This window comes from Alosa alosa, chromosome 12, assembly GCF_017589495.1.
Source record: "Alosa alosa isolate M-15738 ecotype Scorff River chromosome 12, AALO_Geno_1.1, whole genome shotgun sequence".
NCBI lineage: Eukaryota > Metazoa > Chordata > Actinopteri > Clupeiformes > Clupeidae > Alosa > Alosa alosa.
The window spans coordinates 9,384,662-9,409,340 of NC_063200.1; the positions used below are offsets into that span (position 1 = coordinate 9,384,662).

The window sequence follows — 24,679 nt, forward strand, 5'->3', positions numbered from 1 at the left end:
CCTATGGCTCAGTTACCTATAGCCAGACAGGAAAGATGACCCATGGATCGGTGAATGAGTCTGGTTTTAACAAGACAGGAATGATCAATGAATCTCCGACAGGTGTGCCCTTAGCCTGGGTGTTCCCATGCTGCCTTGCGCGCGATTTGATTCACGCTGCTAAGGCAGCCTGGAGACCATGGAGCAAATTTTCGCCTGAGATAGATAACCAATCACAGAACAGGGGGGAAAGCAAGACGATGATGAGCTATGCACAGACGCATTTGATAGACATCCGTGGCACCCAATAAACGGATCCGGGCATTTTTTTGGACATTGGTTCCCAGACCACGTCTCATTGAGAAGTGGTGATGGTAGCCAGGCTAGGTGTGCCCTGTCAACTGTTGCTTGTTTTCGCTCCAGAGCCGGCAGGCTCCAGGCATAAGCGGTTGCCAACATGACAGAAGGGCGCTAAGGCAGAGTAAAAAATAATAAATAAATAATAAACATGTACAACTGCGCCCACTCGCGACCAATAGATTGTCGCCCTTCTTTATTCACGGAGTGCAGGGCCCAGTTTCCCGATAACGACGGAGACACGCTCTTACGAGGGTTTTCTACGATTCATCTTACGATCGTTCGATCGTACGATCGTTCGGTTTTTCCGACTGTTTCTCGAACATGCTCGTAGAGTGAACGCCAGTGCACTGCTCTTAAGATGCTCTTAAGGGGAGCTGTCCACAATAATAGTTCTGAAATATCCTCTGATTTGACGGTGATGTCAGGTGACTGCACGTCACAGCTATAGGCCTACCATTTAAACTTCGGATCTACACATTAATTCACATCAATACGAAAATAGAAACACTTTGACATCTGCATGTAAGCATTCCAAGTAGGTGATATACCACACAGAGACATAAATAATTGTACTTTTTTTAAGATTAGATTGTTGCACCATGCAATAATTTTTCGCGGTGTCAAGAACACGTTTGAAGATAAGAAAGAAGTCGAGTAAGAAAGAGAGGAAATGTGTAGGCTTAGATTTTGATGCAGTAAGATACAGACTAAAGCACATGTTGCTTTCTCTGCTTTTTACCTCATAGGCCTAATAAAATATAGCCTTCGCTTAGCAAAGATAATGTCAAACTATTCTGGCAACGTCTCGTTTAATAACTTGATTGCATTTTTGTCCGCTTTTCATCACATTATTATGACCATTAAATGTAGGCTATTTTGCACGCTAAAATCTGATTCATCACAGGTAAACACAATAAAGAATGGGAACGTATACGTTGGATTATGTATTCTAAGTTGTAATTCCTCTGTATGTCCTGTTGGTGACCTCAGTGAGAAGTACTGTTAAGACGCACTTAGCCGGTAACGAGTAGGCTACTCTGGAGCACTCGTAGATCTACGAGTGTTTTCACGACGCTCTTAAGCTACGATGGTTTCGGGAAACAGTCGGCAAATCTTAAGACGTTCGTAAGAGGGACTTTAAGATGCTTTCGGGGAACTGGGCCCTGATCAGTGGTTCTCAAACTTTTTCTTTCATTCCCCACTTTGATCAAGGGGGCATTCTCGAGCCCCACCTGTCCCTCATCCCTCTAAGAAAGTGGTAGGTCAAGCTTAAAATTGTCAAATTTATTGAAATAATGACAAGTTCTAAATATATCCTCTTCAACAGAGTTAAAATCAGCTGGTGCTGCAGATATAATAATAAATAAATACATAATAACACACATATTTCTGTTTTCCAGCAACATATTAGGAAGCATAGGCCATTTTACAGCATTGTACAATATATTCAATGAAAACATGCTGCATTAAATGGATTCATAATCCAATCATACTGAGCACTGCTGGTTGGGAAATAAACTTTGCAGGGATGTGATGTAGGCCTACTGTTTAATACATGGGATCACAAGAGTGGCTCCCGAATCAGACGTTTCAGCGATTTCGCTCAGAAATCTCAAAGGCATAATACTGTCGCGATCGAGGCGCCTGTCCCATACCTCAAGTTTTTTTGGTGAATGCAGTAATCTTATTTGCTAGGTGAGGTAGGTGCTTGTCTTTGCCTTGTAACTGGACATTTAACTCAAATGTACCTATCGCAAAGATATATCAAATATATCGCTAAGATAGGCCAGCTTCGTCCAGAAATGTTCATTAGTGAACGTGCTTGCAGATTCAAACATGCGCTCTTCCTCCAAGAAGAGGCGACTCGGAGCTCAAACACGCGCGACAGCACTTTACCTCGGGAAAGCCACCTTGCCTTAGCCATTAAAATGTAGGGTCTGGGCACTCACCGTTCGCAGTGCTCAGTCCGAGGGGCGGGATAATCAGTTGTCTTTCAAATTCCCTCTGCATGCTATAGGACGCAATAGGATATTTGTTTTCAAGTAGCAGGGAATTCAAGCCAAACCGTTGCAACTCTGCCATCAATCATTATGTTAAGCCCACCAAACGACTCTATACACGATTTCAATGCCCTGATTAAGTTTCGATTTCTGGAGCTCACAAGCCAACGGAGAGTTGCTAGAATGGGAACGTAAATTGGATTATGTATTCTAAATTGTAATTCCTCTGTATGTCCTGTTGGTGACCTCAGTGAGAAGTAATGTGAAGACGTTCTTAGCCGGTAACGAGAACTCTGGAGCACTCGTAGATCTACAATTGTTTTCACGACGCTCTTAAGCTACGATGGTTTCGGGAAACAGTCGGCAAATCTTAAGACGTTCGTAAGAGGGACTTTACGACGCTCTTAGGCTTAAGATGCTTTCGGGGAAGTGGGCCCAAGAGATCTACGAGTGCTCCAGAGTACTCGTTACCGGCTAAGAGCGTCTTAACAGTACTTCTCACTGAGGTCACCAAAAAGGACATACAGAGGAATTACAACTTAGAATACATAATCCAATTTACGTTCCCATTCTTTATTGTGTTTACCTGTGATGAATCAGATTTTAGCGTGCAAAATAGCCTACACTTAATGGTCATAATAATGTGATGAAAAGCGGACAAAAATGCAATCAAGTTATGAAACGAGACGTTGCTAGAATAGTTTGACATTATCTTTGCTAAGTGAATATTTTATTAGGCCTATGAGGTAAAAAGCAGAGAAAGCAACATGTGGTTTAGTCTGTGGCCTACTGCATCAAAATCTAAGCCTACACATTTCCTCTCTTTCTTACTCGACTTCTTTCTTATCTTCAAACGTGTTCTTAAGTGGCACCGCGAAAAATTATTGCATGGTGCAACAATCTAATCTTAAAATAATTACAATTATGTATGTCTCTGTGTGGTATATAACCTACTTGGGATGCTTACATGCAGATGTCAAAGTGTTTCTATTTTCGTATTGATGTGAATTAATGTGTAGATCCGAAGTTTAAATGGTAGGCCTATAGCTGTGACGTGCAGTCACCTGACATCACCGTCAAATCAGAGGATATTTCAGAACTATTAACGTGGACAGCTCCCCTTAAGAGCATCTTAAGAGCAGTGCATGCGCGTTCACGCTACGAGCATGTTCGGGAAACAGTCGGAAAAACCAAACGAACGATCGTAAGATGAATCGTAGAAAACCCTCTTAAGAGTGTGTCTCCGTCGTTATCGGGGAAGTGGGCCCTGGACTACCACGTTTTAGGAAGTGCAAAAGAGAGTGCTAGTAGGCCTATAGCCTAGTTAACAAACCAAATGTATTATCTGCTGCAAGACGGGTCTGGACGTTATATGGTTTACATCAAGCAACAAACATGCTGTGCGACAACGTTAACCTACAATAAGTTCAGGTGGCTTCTGTTAAATCAATAAAGTTAGCTCTTACTCCAGTTACAGTAACAGATGAGTTTTACAGCCAAGACATCCCTAATGTAGAAGCTTATGCTACCCTGGAAATCCAGCGTTCTTGCGAGAGCACAATAGAATTGTCTCTGCGAGACACTCTGGCAAAGAGCAATGATGCACGTTACTTTTACCCCAACATTCCGGGGAACCAGCTAAACTGATGAAGACAGCGCTGCAACGTTGGAGGACAGTACTGGTCGTAGTGTTATCCGATTGCGTCGAAGTCCGACATCATTCAGAGTAAACATGGTCTAGTTATCCAATTGCGTGCAGTGAGATTTTTAAATGCATGCTTGTTGCCGCCCCTCAAGTTGGGCCATTACCTTGTTCTATGCCAGACCCTTAATCTTTTTAGATTATCAGGGTCTGGATTTTCCAGGCTAAATGTATGCTAAGTCTGCAACTTTCTTTCAAGCGCCTTATTATGCTACTGCAATAAACACAGACATGTAGGACTACACACATGCGTTCATCTTTGCGTTCAGCCGACCACACGGAATAGTTTTGATAACTGCATTTTTGTTTTAAAATAAATCAAACGGCATGCAGGATAAGCGGTTTGCATACCATTTGATTTGTTAAAGAATACAGAGTTATCAAAACTATTGTGTGTGTGCTATTCCAGACTTGGACAGGTTTAAGCTAGGACAGTGTTTATTTACAGGAGTGGATTTCCTGAAGGCTTCATCAGTTTCTGCTGACAGGCAGCATGGCTTCAGCCCCTCCAGTAGCCTAGAGACTCCAGTGCTCGGCAAGATGAACGTCTCTAATCAAGAGGAACAGCAGTAACCTAACCCTCGCATCGACCCATTCAACACATCAATTCTTGGGGAGCAGCATGGAGACTATACCTCAATCAATCACCTGCTTAAGATATGGTCAGGGATGTAGGAGGGCCACAGAGGGAGGGAACAGTCGGTGTCAGTAAAGCCGCCGGTGACATAAAAATAAAGAGTGATGTGATTATTTAAAAAAAAAAAAGGCTAGCCTAATTATAATACAGACTACAGAGACTTGATTATACGTGCCATTTAGCTGATATTTCAAACGACATAAAAGTCATAAGGATGCAGCCAACTTCAGGCACGCCTGCAGGTGTACGTCCGTACGCCCTGTGCGTACCATCAAGCTACTCAACAACATAAAATTTCCCTTGTGTGCGTGTGTATTCACACCAAATTGGCCTACCATACCTTCCCAACTATGCACAGTATCCCTTTAGCTGCATGCCATTAGGCTATTTACCATTTACTAATACGTAAACTTAGTGAACACGTTATCAAAATTAACGTGCACGCATTTTGTTTGAGCAGGAGAGAAAATGCGCACGCAGACACGCAACAGGCTACTTGTTTTCTTTTACTCGGCTATCTATATATGGTTATCAGCACACAATGTTGAGCTAATTAACTAACTCAATACTCATCATGGATATCACAAGTTTAAACAACGAAAACAGAAAGGATGGAGGCAGCAAAGCTAGGAGTTATTCCAGATGGGCAAGAACAGGGTAGGCAATTGGTGTGCTTGTCAGAACGTTAGACTGCACTAAAGCCAGACGTCACGTTACGCTAGAACAAAACTAAAGGTAACTTTAGCCTGTATAGGGCTGTATCAAGTTGTCCAAATGAATAGGTCATTGTAGACATTGTCGTTGTATTATTGCATGTGGATGTTGTTATGCTATAGGCTACTTTTTTGCTGACCAATGCACGGACCTAAAACGGACAAATATTGTTCACGAGTGAATTTCTTTTTGCGGGGGGGGTGATGGGTGTGCGTACCATAGCATTAATTCCTGCAGGCGCCCCTGGATTAATTGTTCAATGTCATCTGTTGATTCACCTCACTCTCTCTTTCGCGCTCTCTCTCTCTGACAGACGCTTTCTCAGTATCTCTGCGCGCGCACTTTCACTCCGGCTTTCACTAGCAGTGAAAAAAGCGGCCGCACATTGTGTTAATTTCCCAGTTGCGTGCGCGTGTGGTGAAGTCGAGGTACGATCTTTCAGCCCAGCCGAACATTGCAACTGTCGGGAGGACCGTTAACAGGTAGGCTAATGTACGGTTTTATAATTTTCTTTTAAAAATAATGATATGAGTCTCTCATTACTTTACTTATAGAAATATTCAACCGATTACTTGAGCTTGACTGAAGACGAGTATCTCCCTGGGACGATTCAAATCGTGGGTTTGAAATATATGCTACTCTATATGGTACCGTCACTCTGTATTGTTCTATAGCCTTATAATGGACCCTATATTGTAGGTTACTGTAACCCTATACTGAAAAAACATATAATAATGAAAATAATTTGCCATTACGACCTGACAGAAATTGTTGGACAGAAATTTCACTGACAGAAATTGTTGGAATTTCGAAGGATGTGTTTTTTTGCCACCGTGTACGTGTTACTGTGCTGTCTCTTCATGTAGGGAAATCTGCCACAATAACAATAGCAATAGCCTAATTAGTTTAGATTATTACAGTTAGCAAAAAAAGAAAGAAAGAAAGAAAGTGACAGAGTGGAAACATTTTTCTGTGCTGTTTGTCATGAAAATCCATTTATTTAGGCTTTTGACATAATTATATCCATCATTGTGAGGAAAGCAATTAACAGTCAATTAAACATATTCCATACAGTTTATATATTTTAGATTTTACTGAAATATACAGTAAATTCAGTTATTATCCTGTTGTAACATGAACAAATAAGTCAGCAGAGGTTATACAATTCCATCACATACCTATGTGCCTATAGTAGAGTCATCTCAGTGAGATGAAGCCACAGACATTCATTTAGTTTAGGATATGCTTCAAATTCATTAATTTTGTTTAGGATATGCTACAAATTCATTCATTTTGTTTAGGATATGCTACAAATTGAGACCCTTCTCATGGGCTGGAGATGATAGCAGGATGGATGCGATTGCACTGGCTTTCATACAGTACAAACACAACGCCAGGAAATCTTACAGTAAACATGTCCAGCATGTCTGAGTGACAGCAGGCTAAGAACAGTTCCGGCAGTGCCAAATCTGCACTGGTTGGGTTAAGCTCGCTCTCTCTCTCTCTCTGTGTGTGTATGGGTATGTGGGTGTGTTTGTGTGCATGCGTGTGTGTGTGCATGGGTGTGTGTGCGTGCATGAGTGTGTGTACATGGGTGTGGGTGTGGTGTTCTGAATGTTGTGATGTGTGTGTGTGTGTGTGTGTTTTGTGCATGTATTTCTGTGTGTGTGTGGGTGTTCTGTGCATGTATTTCTGTGTGTGTGTGTGTGTGTGGTGTTCTGAATGTAATGATGTAATGCTGCTGGCAAGAAAGAGACCTTTTCAGACCTCCCCATCGCTCCATGATGCTTCCTCCCCATCATTCCAGCATGCCATGATCCTTCCTCCCCATCGCTCCATCACTCCATGATGCTTCCTCCCCATAACTCCATGATGCTTCCTCCCATCGCTCCAGCGCCACCCTCCTCCAATCAGCACTAAACCCAGAACGGACACCCTTATTTCGAAAATAGCAAGAGAGAGCCACAGAACCCTGACTCACACTGGGAAAGAAGCATCTGTAAATGGCTCCATTTCCGGAGAGAATTGATTCAAACTCCATCAGCGCGCACAAACACACTACCAGCACAGTGTTTGTATAGCCTCTAACACAGTGGTTCTCAAATGAGGGTATATACGTGAAGGCACTCCAGGGGGTACGTGAGATTTTAAAATATACAAATGGTTAGGGGGTACTTGGCTGAAAAAAATTGCCGGTTTAGACCTCCATGGGGCCTAAGCAAAATCATGGGGCCCTCCTACCTGAACTCTGAGTGCCAAAATGTAACCATTTTTTTACAGTATCATCTGACACCTCACTGCTCCCAATACATCCCACCCCATTTTGGATGTCTATGGAAGTTACCGAATATAGTGTTTTTCCCTATAAAGGACTAGGAGAAAAGAAATATAATTGTGTGTGAATCACCTTCACACAGCAATAAATGCCCAGTTTCAGTGTCTGGGCTGTTTGCTTTTGAGACCTTGGGTCTCCTCATTTGACGTCTGCGTCCTGTTCCATGAGCACCAACCAGGCTGAAGAGCAAGTGACCCCCTTCTACTGCTCTTAAGTTCATGTACCTTCATGTGTACGGCAGTATGATGAGTGTAATCATGCAAGTCATTTATAATTTTATTTCACACATGGATTCATGCAAGATCTGCATCTGTGCTCACTCTATAAGTCTTAAGGCACCTTATAAAGTGTGAGCGCGGAATGAAAGGCCAACAGAACATACCCTAGCATAAAGGTCACTCACTACCAGGATAGGCTATGATGACCAAAAAAAAATGTGCTTATCCGTCTTTGGCAATCTTTAGGAAATGTGTTGAGGTAATTGCCTTGTCGTCTGCCTTTTCGGTAAATGACTGCTGACTTAAGGCGGTCTACCTCTACGTCTTATCTAACCTCTTAACTGGTGGGATTTATGACTCTGTGTGTGTGTTTGTGTGTGTGTGTTTGCCTTCCATTAGGTAAATGAGATTCATTTGCCTTGATGTGATTAAGAGGAATTATAAGCATTTCCCCCATCAGTCAAGCGCCGCTCCATTGGGTTAATTAGCACAGCTGTTTAGAGTCTTCTCTTCACACACACGCACGGGATCGATTCGCTTCTTGGTGTCTTATTAGCGCTGTTAAGGTGTGAAGATACAATATGGCACTGCTGGGGCCACAAGCGCAAACGTTACTAACTAATCTTTTAAGGGTCACAAGCTCAAACGTTACTAACTAATCCTTTAAAGGAGAATTCCGGTGTGATATCGACCTAGAGTGTGTTGAAACATGATACCGAGTGTGAACATATGTCTCATAGCCCATCTCGGCTTGTCCCCTGCACTCCAAAATCTGGCGCTAGTTAGCCGATGCTACCAAAAGCTTTTTCAATGGGGGTGCCTCGGCATCGGCCTAGCCATGCAAATAAATCACTGTTTTACACCATTTACGAGGCTCAACGTATCTCCACATTTCATTGGTAGACTTCCAAGGGGCCTGACATTTAAAACGAGACATTGAGAACTTTGAAAAAGCACTGGTAGTTTACTTACTGTCTGTATAAATCGTCTTGTATCTTCACGAAGTTTAGCGTTTGCAGCCATCTTGAATTTAGTCATGATAAGTCGAGCGACGAGTAAGAATGAACAGGTATGATAAGGGATCAGATTCCAAAAGTAATTCTGTGGAAATGCATGGATTCCAGTTTCTTCCAGTAGCAGCAACTGGAATCTATGCATTTCCACAGAATTATTTTTGGAATCTGATCCCATATCATACCTGTTCATTCATACCTAGAGCAAGCCGAGATGGGCTATGAGACATACGTTCACACTTGGTATCATGTTTCAACACACTTTAGGTCAATATCACACCGGAATTCTCCTTTAAGGGTCAGAACCTCAAACGTTACTAATCCTTTAAGGCATTCACAAATCACAGCAGCGTGCATCAGGTAGTTTACATAAATACAAACAAAGAAACAAAAAGGCGATAAACCTCCATGGACACAGCCACTCCAGTCCTCTTCAGCTTTAAAGGGACACCAGGCAAGCCTGATGCTTTTTCTCTACGAAACTCCCCCTCGCTCGGTCTGAAGCTCTTTTCCTTTTCTTTGCATCTTCCGTCAAGGGTTTTCTTTCTGCTTCTTCGCCGGCTCTGCCATTATATACACGTTTGCAACAATCGCTAGCGTTTCGTTAGCCTGCCTCTGTGCTGTGGATGCAGGATATAAACTGATCCTGCTTCGGTCGGCGGGTACGATACACTGAACTTGCAAGCGGGATATTTCTACAGGCAGTAGGGGCGGGCGAGAGAGTCTTTATTCGCCCTGTAATGTGTCATTTAACCATATACCGACTTACGAAGATGAGTAACACGAAAACGTTGCCTGGTGTCCCTATAATATTGATGCGCATTCACACCTTCCTGTGAGCAGCCCTTCCAGAGAGAGAATAATTATGCTTGTGTGTGCACCAGCTATTTTTCAGATAATATAGACTTAGTCATGATGCACTTTTCCATTCAGATACTGAGCAGTTAATGTTCATTTCAGACTATGTTCTTTTGGTAGATATAATAAAATGAATCAAATTGTCCATGATTATGGTCTCTCAAAGTTATGTAACAGTTTCCTGTGGTTTATTTTAATACGTAACAAAAGCCTGTCGGGCTGATTGGCAAGATTGGCTGATGTTAAAAGAGACATTGGATTCAAATCCTTTTTCAGAAGTGCAGCAGTTCTTCTCCTCAAAGTGCATCACTGTTCATGGCAAGATATGTGTTGTTAGGGACGTCCAGTTGCTATAATCCTCACAGTCTATTTGAGATGCTGTCATGGCTGAATTGTTTGGCCTTCACAATTTTGAGGTACCCTACTGGATTGAAGCCAGTGTAGAGTCTTACAAATATGTTTTTGGTTGAATGAGCCATCTCGTTCTTTTGTTCAGAAGTACACTAAGAAGCTCCTTCTTGGAAGGAAAAGATTTATGGTTTGGGACTGAAGTGGGGGTGCTGGTTATAGCTGATGACTACAAACAGTATTGATTCAAAAATAAATATCATGCAGTAAGTAATATCAAATTTCTAATGAAAGAATTAAAGATGATGATTATCATCATTTATGAGTCATCTCCCCTGCTTTAGACTCCTTGTACTTCCTGTTTGACCTGCCATCAGGTTGTCTTCCTTCTCCAACGCTGTTGGCAATAACAGGCCCAACTCTGTCTATCTGTTCTCTTTGTCCCAGAGGTTCTGATGAGAGCCTTACAGGACCAACGCTGAGACTGAGCCCTGTTGGTTGGATATGGAGGGTAGCGGACAGCAGAGCATTGGTGTGCCAACCCCGTCTGCTGCCCAGGCACTGCCACCCGATGAAGGGACATCCAGCGCCCTCGACGGCTACGACGGGGCCGTGCGGAACGGCTCGGCGGCGAACTACACCTACCCGTTTGCGGACGTGGCTCTGCTCCAGGTGTTCAAGCTGCTGATTATCCCCTGCTACGCCCTGGTGGTGCTGGTGGGCGTGTTCGGAAACTACCTGCTGCTCTACGTCATCTGCCGCACGCGCAAGATGCACAACGTCACCAACTTCTTCATCGGGAACCTGGCCTTCTCCGACATGCTCATGTGCGTCACGTGTGTCCCGTTCACGCTGGCGTACGCCTTCAACCCCCGCGGGTGGGTGTTCGGACGCTACATGTGCTACCTGGTGTTCCTCATCCAGCCCGTCACCGTCTACGTGTCGGTGTTCACTCTCACCGCCATAGCTGTGGACAGGTGAGCAGATTAACACACACACACACACTCACACAGGAGTTAAAGTGTGTGTGTGTGTGGGGGCACCGCAGATAAATTAATAATAAATATATTCTTTCATACCAACGATATATCGCGATGATATTGTTAAAATAAATGGTTAAATGAGTTAATTTTTCGCATGTACAGAGGTGACCAAGAAGCCAGCAATTATTGTCCAAAAAGTATTGCTACATCATGTGTTGTCCAATGGTGAATCATTTTTTCCCGTTGCACCGACACTAGAAAACACCACAAAGCACAACGTTTTCTGAGTAAAGTGACTTATGTCCTCTGTGAAATAAACATCATTGTTGGATGAAAAGTATTTCAGTTAAACACCTGTGCTACCAGCAACTCTCAGCTGTAACTGTCCTCCCTGAGTCTAGACCTGTCTTTGCCTGAGCAGTAAACTGATGGTGCCCTCTCTCTCTCTCTCCCTCCCTATCTCTCTTTCTCCCCCTCTCTCTCCCTCTCTCTCTTTCTCTCCCTCCATCTCTCTCTTTTCCCCCTCTCTCTTTCTCTCCCTCACTCTCTTTCTCTCCCTCCCTCTCCCTCTCTTTCTCTCTCTCCCTCTCGGCAGGTACTATGCCACGGTCCATCCCCTGAAGAAGCGCATCTCGGTGGCGGCGTGCGCCTACGTGCTGACGGGCATCTGGCTGCTGTCCTGCGGGCTGGTGGCGCCCGCCGTGGCGCACACCTACCACGTGGAGTTCCGCGACGCCGGGCTGACCATCTGTGAGGAGTTCTGGCTGGGCCAGGAGACGGAGCGGCTGGCGTACGCCTACGCCACTCTGCTGCTGACCTACGTGCTGCCGCTGTCGGCCGTCTGTGTCTCCTACCTGTGCATCTCAGTCAAGCTGCGCAACTGTGTGGCGCCGGGCCACCGGACGCGCGACCAGGCCGAGGCGCAGCGGGCCCGCAAGCGGAAGACCTTCCGACTCGTGGCGCTCCTGGTGGCGGCGTTCGGAGCGTGCTGGCTGCCCATCCATGTGTTCAACGTGCTGCGCGACATCGACATCCGCCTCATCAACAAGCGCCACTTCCTGCTCATCCAGCTGCTGTGCCACCTGTGCGCCATGAGCTCAGCGTGCTGCAACCCCTTCCTCTACGCCTGGCTGCACGACCGCTTCCGCACAGAGTTGCGCAAGATGCTCACCTGCCACCGCCGCATCGGGATCCGCGCCAACCACTGTGCCACCGCCAGCGTGGTGCTCTGAGAGGTGCCCGTGTGCCCGTCTCCATCCGCACCAACCACTGTGCCACCGCCAGCGTGGTGCTCTGAGAGGTGCCCGTGTGCCCGTCTCCATCCGCTAACCACTGTGCCACCGCCAGCGTGGTGCTCTGAGAGAGGTGTCTCCTGTGTGCCCGTCTCCATCGCACCAACCACTGTGCCTCCATCCCGCCAACCAGCCGTGGTGCTCTGAGAGGTGCCCGTGTGCCCGTCTCCATCCGCGCCAACCACTGTGCCACCGCCAGCGTGGTGCTCTGAGAGGTGCCCGTGTGCCCGTCTCCATCCGCGCTAACCACTGTGCCACCGCCAGCGTGGTGCTCTGAGAGGTGCCCGTGTGCCCGTCTCCATCCGCGCCAATCACTGTGCCACCGCCAGCGTGGTGGAGTCTCCTCTCTCTCTCACACACACACACACACACACACAAACACAACATACACACGCATATCAGCAGCAGTGGACGGCCCCCTCCTCACACACACAGCGGATGTGGATGCTTGTGCGGCAGCAGATACATTAGGGTGGCGTTGTCCTACAGGCACACACACACACACACATGCACAAAAACATGCACACTTACATGTACATGCACAGACACACACATTCACACACACACAAACACACATCTAAACATAGAATGCTGTCTCTCGGGGGCACAAAGCCTTCTACATCCTGCTATCATCAGCCATTTCCACATCCTCACATGCCTGTTTGCCACGTTAAGCTACTGTATGTGAAACATTGGAGCAAGCTATTAGATGCTTTGTAACACAGCTTGCTATGTTGGAATTAGCTATTTGATGCCATGCTACAGCTTATGATTTGATATTGCCTCACAACGGGATGCTCAAATCGTAAACAGAGCTGGCTGCTCTTAATTATCACTTTTTTTGCTGAAGTGATGATGTGTCATGTGTGATGATGGTGAAGAACTTGTGATATATTATTGTCCCTTGGCTTTGTTAGAACCAGAATTGTGATGAAGCTCTAGAAAAGCAGTACAGAATGACTATAAATAAATGTTTGTACATGTAAATAGAATGACAAAAAAAGCCTTGCATTATGCCCACACATAAAACGAATCATGTTTCAACTCAAATTAATTTAGTTTTAACTATATCAGACACTTACGGGGGGAAAAAAAGAGTACAATCTGCTATATGCCAACTAATCAAAGGAAGGTGAATTTCATCTGTTGGTCAAATTATGTATTGTTTCTTTGCTGTTTTGCGCACAATATGGACAATCTAAAGAGAAATAAAAGCAGATTTCAAGTACCTGGTGTCTAGCACTCACATTTATTTAACTTAACATATTTCATTTAAATTTCAAACTCACCGCAGCAGAATTCAGGTGAACCATAATTCAAGAAAGATAAAACAGCCTTTTTGGTAGGAAATCAGTTTTCAGTGAGAAACGTCTCAGTATTAGCACTTTTTTTTCCGTAATGTTTTTGTGTGTCTCATTATATCAGCGCCTCCAGTACTAGCACTTTTTTTTCCGTAATGTTTTTGTGTGTCTCATTATATCAGCGCCTCCACTGCACGTGTCCACGTCGTAGTCCTGAGGGTTTGAAACTAAGTGTGGATGAGTGTCCAGAAGAGAGAGCCACTAAGACATGTCTTCACTGGAAGAACTGGGAAAACATGGAAACAAACACAAGACAGATGACATCTCTTCCAAACTCCAATTACAATTAGCCCCTGATGGAGACAGATTGATTGGGACGAGCTCTGAATCAGGTCATCATGGTGGTAGATACTCTTCAATGCTCTTCTAAGCATTACCAAGCTGATTGCGATGGGCTGCTTCTGATTGAAGCACACACTCCTCAAAGAGCCTTGGAGTGGCTGTTGGGGTTACACACCACGTGTCCGTAAACACACACACATAAGATGGCAGAGAGATGACTGGGTGATGGACGGCCCACTGCTGAGCTGGAACACACACCCCCCTTTTCCACCAACTGACAACCAGCTCCATTCTGGTCCATGCTCCACATGCTCAACCCTGCAGAGCGTAAAATGGCATCGGAACCTGAAAAGTTAGTTGAGAGCTGGCACCAAAAACATTGTTGTTTGGGCAAGTCATTCTACAGTTGAGTTATAGAGGCAGTACACTCTGTTAATTGCACATCCTTGGTTCCATAAGACGCAGTACACTCTGTTAATTGCACATCCTTGGTTCTGTCTAAAACTGGTTGAAATTAAGGCTGGTTCACTAGATAGCACCAAGGTTCAAGGGTTCCTGAATTGAACTGGTTTAAGAACCTGTTCTGTTAGTTGAAAAATGGGCATGGAACCCATTTAAGATGCCACACGTACAGTATCTCTCGAATTAATCTCTTGGGAAAGGGAACCACAGTTTCTACAACAACAACAAACAAAGCAATCAAAGAAACTTTAGAATCAAACAAGTTACAAAACACTTTATTTGACAAATTAAATCACATGTGTACATGCCCTTTCTGGCATGAGTCTGATTAAACCCTTGATTAAACCCTTTTGTGGAGCCTGTGGTCACCACAGGCTCCACAAAACTGTACCAGCACTTCAATATATTTTGCTATATAAATAAATTGTATTTTTATTCTTAAAGAAAAGTGCAGACACATGAAAATTGTAGTACATTCCGATTTCACCAGCCTCCAGACTAAACAAATAATAATGAAAATAATAATAAAACATACTAGGGTATAATCTAGGGTATAAATAAATATGCCAAACTGAGGAATGTTAGATGTTAGTTTGCCTTCTGCTGGGCCTTAATCTGCTCTTCCTGTATAATCCACTTCTGGGTCTCCAGGACGTCTTGGATCTCTGCAGATGTACGGATGTAGGTCTCGATCTCGGAGTCGGAGATCTCCTCGTCGCCCGTCACGTCGGGTCCTCGCTCCGTTCTCGGCCGCTTGGACGGCAGCAGTACGCAGGGGGGTACGAACAGCTGTCTCTTGCCCCAGTGGTCCTCTGGGAGCTCAGCGCTGCACTGAGGGCTCTCTCCAGCAGGGGGCGCCCTCTCCTCCTCCACTTCCTTTCCGTCTGCTCCAATAAATGTGTCCGTCTGTCCTGCTCTCCTCTTCACACCAGCTGATCTCAGGCACTCAGGGCCAGCCTCCGCCAGGTGTACTTCAGACAGAGCTCTACCTGAGCCAGGTGGGTCTACCTGGGCTGCGGTGTGGGTCGAACAGGGCACTGCAGGCACACTGCCAGGTGTGAGAGCAGTCTCTGCTGATACAGCCATGTCACCAGCGGCATGCGTGATTTCTTGTAGCGTGGGCTTGTTGTGGGAGGTGGGTGCATTGTCCGTGGGTCCAGGCCTGTTTCTGACCTCTAGCATGGTCTCCGTGGACACTGGCGCACTCTCTCCCAGTGGAGACCTGCAGTAAACGGTCACTGTTGCATTCGGGTTGGAATTAGTGGTAGCCTGCAGGGCTTCCTCATGGCTTTTCATGGCCATGGCCAGCAGCTGGCGCCTGTGCTTCAGAATGTCCTCCACTAGGGCGGGGAGCTTTCGCGGCTCCACCTTACCCCCCCTCAGCCACGGCAGCTCGGTGCCCAGCTTGCACAGCATGTCCTTTCAGCTCCTTTAGCCGCTCACAGGCCACACGGTAGCCCTCCACCACCTTCGCCAGTCGACAGAACTGCAGCAGGGACACCTTCATACGAGACTGGGGACAAGAAAAAAGGGAAGAATCAAGAATAGGATGGCCCAACATAATATTATTATGGGATGGCCCAACATAAAGCAATATTTGGAGTATTGAACAGGAGTTTGACTTTGAAAAATGATATCGCAATCGCAATATTGGTCACATTTCTCAAAATCACATTTAGATATTTTCCCCAAATCGTGCAGCTCTACCAGAGACTTTCTAATGAGGAGACACAGCACTCAAAAAATCCTCCACAGAAATGCATGGGGTTAGTTTGTAACGCCAAAATGGCAGTTGTCTACACATATCCCACCCCTTCCGCGGCAAAACATGTGAATACATTGAGCCAATCATGTGGTGTGTTGTAAATACGTTGACCCAATAATGTGGTATGTTGTGAAGACATTGTGCCAATCATGTGTTATGATCTCGCCGCTGGAGCTAGGTTGGTGTCATGAAGCCTTGCGCATGCGCATTTCTGCCAAAATAGATGCCCGATAAGTGGCCAAAAAGCATTGCAATATGGCCGCCGAGTGGAGGGACTTGCCTAAAAGGACTTTGCTTCTACTTACTGCTGGCCGGAGAGACTGCCAGGCCACGAAGACAGCAGCTAGCATGACGCGTACCGGGTGGCGACCTGTGACCAACCAGGTGTCTCCAGCCAGCTCCACCAACGCCGTGGCCCTCTCGGTCAGGCGCTGGGGCGTCTCGGCGAACTCCACGCCCACCACATCGACCTTAAGATTCAATCTGAGGGGCACAGGACTCTCAGAGGTCATCTGCAAGTGTCAGTGGGCATCCAGAAACAGGGTACTGTCAACGGTGGCCAACAGACACAGATGGATGGATGGATGGATGGATGGATGGGTAAGAGTCTGTTACGCTTACCAGCATTTGTAGCCCATGTATGCTAATCCTTAATCAAATAATTGGTACAGCTCTAGATAACAGTACAGCAGGATTTAGCAGGTTGATCAGTAACATCATATGGGAATGGAACGGGAAACTACTTTTCTAGGTGAAAACTGCCTCTCTACCTCTCCTCTATATCATCTTGCTGGCTTGACTGCATGTAGACCAGTGGTCTCCAACACGGTGCCCGCAGGCTACCCACTATGAGGCGCCCCCAGCGCACCTTCTAAAAATAGCCAACGAGTCGCCTGCAGAGCACACTCTAAAAACACGCTCCATTGTGAAGTTTTTTAGTAGATATTTAATTCTAGACCAGAGCCATTTTAAGAATGTATGTAACCATACATCTGTAACATTAAATTGATATTGGTGATACCTTACAAATTGTCGCCGGGTTAAATTTTAGCCTTTGGCTCCAAATCCTTTTCCAATTCCGTCTTTAAACAACAACGGAAGCGGAGTGTACACGCTGCTGCACGCATAGACAGTAAAGGGGGAAAAACTTGCTCGTCTGGTGTAGCCAATGGAAGCATATCTTTGCAAAAGTTGTGTGGCCATTCCGTGTTCGTCCCATACGGTTCTTGCATGATTGTTCAAGGACTGAAAAACAATTGCTTTAGCTCACAGGCCTTTTCAGCTCTGTAGGCTACTGGCATAGCAATAGCACTGAAAATGTTGTGGCATGCATGCCATGCATTAGGACTGTGCACTACCTGGTGAAAAACAAAGTCTTTTTTGTCAGCTCATGGAGAGATTTCAGGTGTGCAATAACTATAGGCCTAAAAGGCATCTTCATAGGGTGGTGTGGGCGATTACTATTGAAATGTTAAAACCAAATTGTTTACTGAAATTAGAACTTAAACAGCCCCTGAATTCATAATGGTGGGTAATGCTAAAAATTGTAACCTAAATTATTGTACAAAAAAGATTGCTTTTTGTTATAAAAAAAAATTGCTAAGATTAGATTCCCCGATTACAATTGCAAAAAAAATTAAACATATGATTTCTATCAGGCCAATCAAAATCATGTATAGAGTTGATTTGACACATTGATAACATGGTTACTGATTAGAATCGGGAGCATAGCCTCAAACGCCCCTTAACATAATGATTGATGGCAGAGTTGCAAACGGTTTGGCGAAAAATTAAATTCAGGCCCCTGCTACTTGAAAACAAATAAGATAATGTTGCTGCTACTTGAAAACAAATAAGAACAGTGTGACCACGAGTTAAGCTTTTATTAAGTTGGCAAAAGTTTGAACTAGCCAACTAGCTCCGCTGGTGGGAAACGCATGGGACTCATAGCGCTGTCCTATTGCGTGCAGAGAGAATTTGAAATACAACCAATTATCCCGCCCCTCGGACTGAGCACTGCGAACGGTGAGTGCCCAGACCCTACATTTTAATGTGGGTCTGGCTCGTCAGGCTAGATGAGGACTTCAAAGCAGCTCTCCACTCACCCGTGACAGTAGTTCTCCAGCAGGTCTGTGACACTTGCGCTGGCCGCCTTGAAGATGCAGGCTCTGGGTGAGGTCCTGATAAACCGCTCCTAGCAGGGTCCCGTCGGCCTCGAGCAGCGAGCTGATAGTTCCCATGGCAACGGGCCAATTGTTCATCCTGGCAATGGCGACCATGCAGGCTCCAGCCAAGATCTCTTTTTTGTCCAGGCTGACTTGCAGGAAAGTGGGATGGCGTAAGCCTGCTGAAACAGCTCCACAGTTCTGGCCTCCATGTCATTAGGAAATCGGAAGATTCGGCACAGGGCGCGTACCCTCTTGATGCCTACTCACACACATCACACAAAATCAAGGGGGATTATTAAAATCAAATGCATGACCTATTCACAGAATAAATGAAACATAAGATCATTGACATTACAGGAAAAGGAAACACCAGATCATAATGATGAGACCCACCTTTAATGAGATTTCTGCAGGGTTTCTTTGTGACCTCTGTGCTGGCATAATATGGAACCGCTGAAAACAGAGATACACACGCATGGACAAACTGCTCAGCATTCAACAAAGACCCCGGAGTCAAATGTTGTAATCGCTAGTTAGGTACTTTGTACTATCTAGTCTAGATCATAGTTGACCATGCTGTCAACTAAAGCACACATCCTGTACCGGGCATGGCTATTAAATTTGCATCATAGGCTGATAGTTTCAATTGTAAATGCACTCTTTAAAGTTAATAGCAGCCTCCTCACATTCCTTATTATTTCGGATTTAAAATGCACACCAGTGCATTATATAAACTACAATTTAAATTGACATTTTAAAAGCTATTATTTCCTCTTGTTTTCCACCCATGAAACTCTACTAGGCTACAGTAAAAGCATTATCTTTTGGCTATTGCGCCAAAAGCCTCCTGTTCTGATATTTATTCATTTCACATTCTTAGAACAACATAGCTTGTCACAACATCAATACACAGCCTTAGGCCTACAAACACTTAACTATGGAGTTCAACTTTCCAAAGAAACCTCCAGAAATAGGCTACAATATAACGACTTGAGTTATTTGCTATGTTTACATCGGAATTAACGCTGTTATGGATCCATTTCTCTGCAACGCAACGTAGTCTACAACATCTCTCTTTAGATATACAGGAACAGCTTACTATTTTAAAGAGTGACGATTGCGTAGAATGCAAGAATATCCCCAAACTCTCGAATGCGCATTAAAACGTTATCTTTTAGGTAACTTTCCACGCTGATGGTGCCCAAAATGCAACACAACTGTGTTCAAAGCAGGATGAGGAAAACCTGAGGTTGCGTGTTTGTACAAAACTGAGCGAGAATTTTATAGCTTTGAAAATATTTAACATTGTTTCATGTGTAATTGAGATTGCAGAGTTGTGGGAAACTGAGTCAGTGCATCACCAATCCCTGTAATAGTAGTGGTAGTAGGCAAGACATAGGCGCTATTACGTATATGGCACTGTAGAATGGTTAGGGGGGGCATATAAAAGTTTGAAAACCTGTGGCCTAAAACAATATTGGTGGTTGCATGTTAGATCTGAAGTGAAATGGGCCGCGATGGTCTGTCATTTTTAAAAAGTGGGTCCCCAGAAAAAAAGTTTGGGAAACACTGATCTAGAGGAGTACATAATAATAATAATAATAATAATTTTATTGAACTTTTAATAAATAATAATAATAATTTTATTGAAAGCGCCTTAAGTCTCATAACATGAAAAATAAAAAATAAAAGTCAGTCAGTCAGTCCATAAGCCATCTTGAAGAGGTAGGTTTTAAGTCTGTTTTTAAAGTCAGTAATTGAGTCACAGTGTCTGATGTAGTCTGGCAGTGAATTCGACAGCTTGGGGGCGATGTAGCTGAAAGCCCTCTCTCCCAGGGTGCTGAGGTTCACACTAGGGAATGCAGTAGGCCTGCTGAGGAGGACCTCAGTAAGCGGGCAGGGGTGTTAACTTCCAGGAGATCAGTGAGGTAGGTGGGGGTATAACTGTGCAGGGCCTTGCATGCCAGGAGCAGACTTTAAAATGTATTCTGTAGGCAACTGGAAGCCAGTGCAGTTGCATAAACAATGGTGTAACATGGCTAGTGGATTTGGAGCCAATTATAATCCTAGCTGCAGAATTCTGAATCAGTTGGAGCCGATGGAATAGTTTATTAGGGATTCCAGACAAGATGGAATTACAGTAGTCAAGACGGGATGTCACATACGCATTTACAAGAACTTCTGCACTCTGCTGGGTGAGCGCTGGGCGAAGCTGTGCAATGTTCCTTAGATGGAAAAAGGCACTTCGAGACATACTGCTTATGTGTGCACTAAATGAAAGTGTATTGTCCAGTATGACACCAAGGCTCTTGACCTGGTTGGAGCCAGGGATGGTGCTACCACCTACACAAAGGGTGAAAGGTTCCATCTTAGCAAGAGCTGATTTGGAGCCAACCACTAGCAGCTCAGTCTTACGGCTATACAGCTTCAGGTAGTTTTGTGTCATCCACAAGTTTATGTCATGGAGGCAGGCAGTAATTGCAGCTAGCAGACGAATGGCAGTGGGTTATGTCAGAGCTGGGTATCTTCAGCATAGCAGTGAAATTGAACACCATGTTGCCTGAGGATAGTGCCAAGTGGGAGGAGGTAGATAATAAACAACAGATAGACATACATGGTTATGGCTACGCTTTTGTCCAAATATATACATACATGTGCCTTGCTCCTCCTCGCATCTTGTTGTCGTGAGGTGTTCTGCGGCAACAACCGACCCGCAGTCTTCGCACACAAGTGTCCTCTCTGAGTACAAGTCATCCTCCACCACTTTAGTGGATCCACATTCTGCACAGGTGGGCATTCTCCCTCGGTCTAATAATGCTTTGACAAAAGAGACAAAAAGGAGGAATAGTGGTCTAATCTCTTACATTTAAACATAAATATAGAACAATATAACAGCTTTGCTGGGCAGTGGGCACTAGAAGTTTCCCAGAAATGTCTAATTTACACCTGGATGGTTCCAATTCTGTGGCACAAAGACGCCTTCCTTAATCAGGTCCAGGGTTGTAGTGAAGGCTAAACGCAAGGTAATGCCTCTCAAAACAGTTTATTCACCAATTGCAACTTAACATTTATATTTTAAACATTAAATAAACGCACTGTATTATCCACATTCACAATATGTCGGAAATTAACGTTCTAAAGAATATCTGGGTTCATTGAATTCAACATAGATTTTTAGAACCTTGAATTGTTGCGGAACGGAATCTTATGTTAGAATGTTCAAAAGGTGCTCTTGAAACCTTTAGCACTACTGCAGGTAGGTAGCATTACAAGATGTAAGTTGTATTACGCAGATAACAGTTCATAAATACTGACAATAACATTCATCACTATTTTGGTTGATCAACGTTGATGAACTGCGAAGCCAACATTATTTATCTAGCTACAAACAAATTGAAGTTTAGCAAGGCAGGGTAAAATAACAAGGCTGTCAAGCAGCTTTCTCGTTGACGAAAAGGATATTTTTGCAGATAATAATATTTAGTTCACCTAGTGCCTACCCGAACTCTATATGTGGCATTAGGTCGCTCTCTTACAGTAAACACTATTCCGTCTGATAACAGAGCAGCTTCAACAGTAAAAGAAACACTTTCGTATGCCAAACGTACAAACAATTGTAACTTATCAGAAATGTCCGGGTGGAACTGAAGGTGTCTTCAAAGGTTCCGCACAACGCCAACATCAAATACTGTTTGGTAACACAGTTGTCAGTGATGGCTGCTGATGTTTTTGTTTGTTTGTTTGTTTACAAAATAAATCAAAATATTGAATTCACATTTTGAATCAAACATGAGTATTTAAATAATGTAAATAGTCTCTGGGTATTGAAATAAATAGCTTTTAATAAACATGGTAGGCAAGGCACACAATGCTGTAGCTGTAGCCTGTGATGATGCCACTCATGTTTCAAGTCTTCTCACTCCTGTCTGCTACTTATTTCTGGAGCCACACAGTTGACCGTGGCTCAGACGAAACAAGCAATTTTGACTGCAGTCACAGATTCAGGCAGGGATGCTGCGGGTCATTTCATTGTTGTGCTCTGCACTGGTCATCAAAGACTTAATGCATTCTCATAGGGAGTCGAGGCAGAACTCAGATGTAAAATGAAGTCGGTTACAGACAGTCAAAAGAAATGTAGGCATCATTTATTTATGAAGCTGATGATGCATACATGAGGCAACTTTTTGAGCAATGGTCATGAGCAGTGTTGTTCTGGCATGTCCCCATTAATACTGGGCAATACTGGTCATTTTTTCCCCCTGGAAAACTTGTGGGCAAAATTTCATGACCATCCAATTAGAACATGTGGAAGCGGTTATGTGGTTGCCCGGTAACATTACTGAAAAAGTTGTCCCATGTACCCTTAAAAAGCAAGGCAATAGCTTTGATATGATAGCAATATATTTTTTATTGTTTTTTCTGACACAGCATTTAAATGACATACATTTACAGTGCTCTTGGAATTATGGAACAGTAGTGATGCATGCTGTTCGACAGTTGAAATATAACAAGAAACATCACAAAGACCGTGAGAGACAGACAGTTCAAAAGGCTTCAATAAAGTGCTACAAATATATTCATATATATTGAAGTGCTCTTGCTGAACTCTGGCTTCTTCTTTTCTAGTTAGCCTTCATTGTTGTGGTTTCATTCAAGTGCAAACATTTACTTCAAAACAGTCATCAATCAGTCTGACAGCGAACATGTAAAATACTCAAGAAAGGCACACAAGAATGCAACGTGTGAATATTATTCATTTGCTCTATTGACTGGGTATGTGTACGGACTGGGGCTGGCATACGAGAAGGCTTATGCCCTTCATTGTCTATTGACACACTAGTGTTTGCAGGCAGCTGTAAACAAATAACTTTCAGAACCCTCGCTTCAAGAAAAAAAAAAAAAAAAAAAAAAAAAAACACTCAGCCAAGCTGTGCATTGTATTAAGACTTTTTTGCAATTTTCTTCATTCACTCAATTACATTCAGTTCACCTGGGGCATTTCCTGATACCCCACCAGACTACACTGCCCTTGGGGTATTTGGTGATACCCCTCCAGAGATACTACACCTGGGGCATTTCCTGATACCCCTCCAGGGTACACTGCACCAGTGTTCTAATAGATCTTTCTTGGGTGTGAGGGGACGAGAGTTTTAGGCATGCTAGCATGTGGTGTGAGCTATCCTGGTGGACTTCCTCTGTTGCACTTATTGCACTCAGCCTGATGTGAATACATAGCGGACATTCTTTGATATGTGTGTGTGTGTGTGTGTGTGTGTGTGTGTGTGTGTGTGTGTGTGTTTGTGTGTGTGTGTGTATATATATGTGTATTTTGAATATATTTAGGAGCAGTTCTTTACTTTACATGCTGAGGTGTGTGTGTGTGTGTGTGTGTGTGTGTGTGTGTGTGTGTGTGTGTGTGTGTGTGTGTGTGTGTGTGTGTATATATGTGTATTTTGAATATATTTAGGAGCAGTTCTTTACTTTACATGCTGTGTGTGTGTGTGTGTGTGTGTGTGTGTGTGTGTGTGTGTGTTTAGAGACCCCTCTTTGGAGCGCTGAGGGACATCAGGATGCTGGGCTTCTCCTCGATGACGCGCAGCACCAAGTTGTCGATGTATTCCTCCAGTTCCAGGATCTTGGCGCTGCGCTGGGCCAGCTGCTCCTGCTGACGCAACACCAGGCCGATCAGCTCCTCCTGGGTCAGCTGAGAATATGGCCCCTTGGGCTCCGCTGGGGCCACCTGGGTGCAGAGATAGGACAGGGTTAGGGGCTCTCACACACACACACACACACACACACACACACACACACACACACACACACACACACACACACACACACTGGACGCACAGCTCTTTGAGCTTGGCAAACTACTGTACTTAAATGCCTAATGACTAGATAGCAGAGTTGATCTGAATCACGGTACCCAGCTCCAGACTGCTGATACCACATGGTCTTCCGCTCCCTTCAAACAGATCGGCCATTTGGGTTATTCATCCTCCAACTCCAACAGGTGTTCCCATTTAATATTCAATGCACACTTAGGCTACACACACACACACACACACACACACACACACACACACACACACACACACACAGACACGTAGCACAGCGGGATCTTGCAGCTCCAGTAATGTGTCCTGAGTGAGACGCCGGTCTGAATGGCTGCTGACTCTCAGGTGGACTCTGGCTCGGGAGG

General features: G+C 44.4%; 3 protein-coding genes across 3 annotated transcripts in view; 1 reads left to right on the forward strand and 2 right to left on the reverse strand.

Annotated features, from left to right (window-relative positions):
• The first annotated feature begins 5,798 nt into the window (after positions 1 to 5,798).
• Positions 5,799 to 12,455, forward strand: prlhr2b (prolactin releasing hormone receptor 2b). Its single transcript, XM_048259429.1, has 3 exons — positions 5,799 to 5,874; positions 10,612 to 11,141; positions 11,743 to 12,455. Exons 2-3 carry the CDS (start codon positions 10,669 to 10,671, stop codon positions 12,377 to 12,379), a joined length of 1,110 nt encoding a protein of 369 aa, XP_048115386.1. The 5' UTR covers positions 5,799 to 5,874; positions 10,612 to 10,668; the 3' UTR covers positions 12,380 to 12,455.
• A 2,458-nt stretch (positions 12,456 to 14,913) lies between these two features.
• Positions 14,914 to 21,591, reverse strand: brf2 (BRF2 RNA polymerase III transcription initiation factor subunit). Its single transcript, XM_048259312.1, is given in 8 exon segments — positions 14,914 to 15,966; positions 15,968 to 16,057; positions 16,615 to 16,792; positions 18,415 to 18,461; positions 18,463 to 18,647; positions 18,650 to 18,736; positions 18,871 to 18,930; positions 21,130 to 21,591. Coding segments are annotated over 8 exon segments (1,626 nt in total). The 5' UTR covers positions 21,275 to 21,591; the 3' UTR covers positions 14,914 to 15,132.
• A 1,276-nt stretch (positions 21,592 to 22,867) lies between these two features.
• rab11fip1b (RAB11 family interacting protein 1 (class I) b) overlaps positions 22,868 to 24,679 on the reverse strand; it is a 30,531-nt gene continuing 28,719 nt past the window's right edge. Inside the window, exon 6 of the mRNA XM_048258596.1 lies at positions 22,868 to 24,217. Coding sequence (XP_048114553.1) covers positions 24,011 to 24,217 — 207 coding nt within the window. The 3' untranslated portion in view covers positions 22,868 to 24,010. The remainder of the gene's footprint in view (positions 24,218 to 24,679) is intronic.

Coding starts and splice junctions, on each gene's coding strand:
- prlhr2b (XM_048259429.1), top strand. CDS start 10,669: ATGGAGGGTAGCGGACAGCAGAGCATTGGTGTGCCAACCCCGTCTGCT. Junction 11,142..11,742: donor ACCGCCATAGCTGTGGACAG/GTGAGCAGATTA, acceptor CCCTCTCGGCAG/GTACTATGCCACGGTCCATC.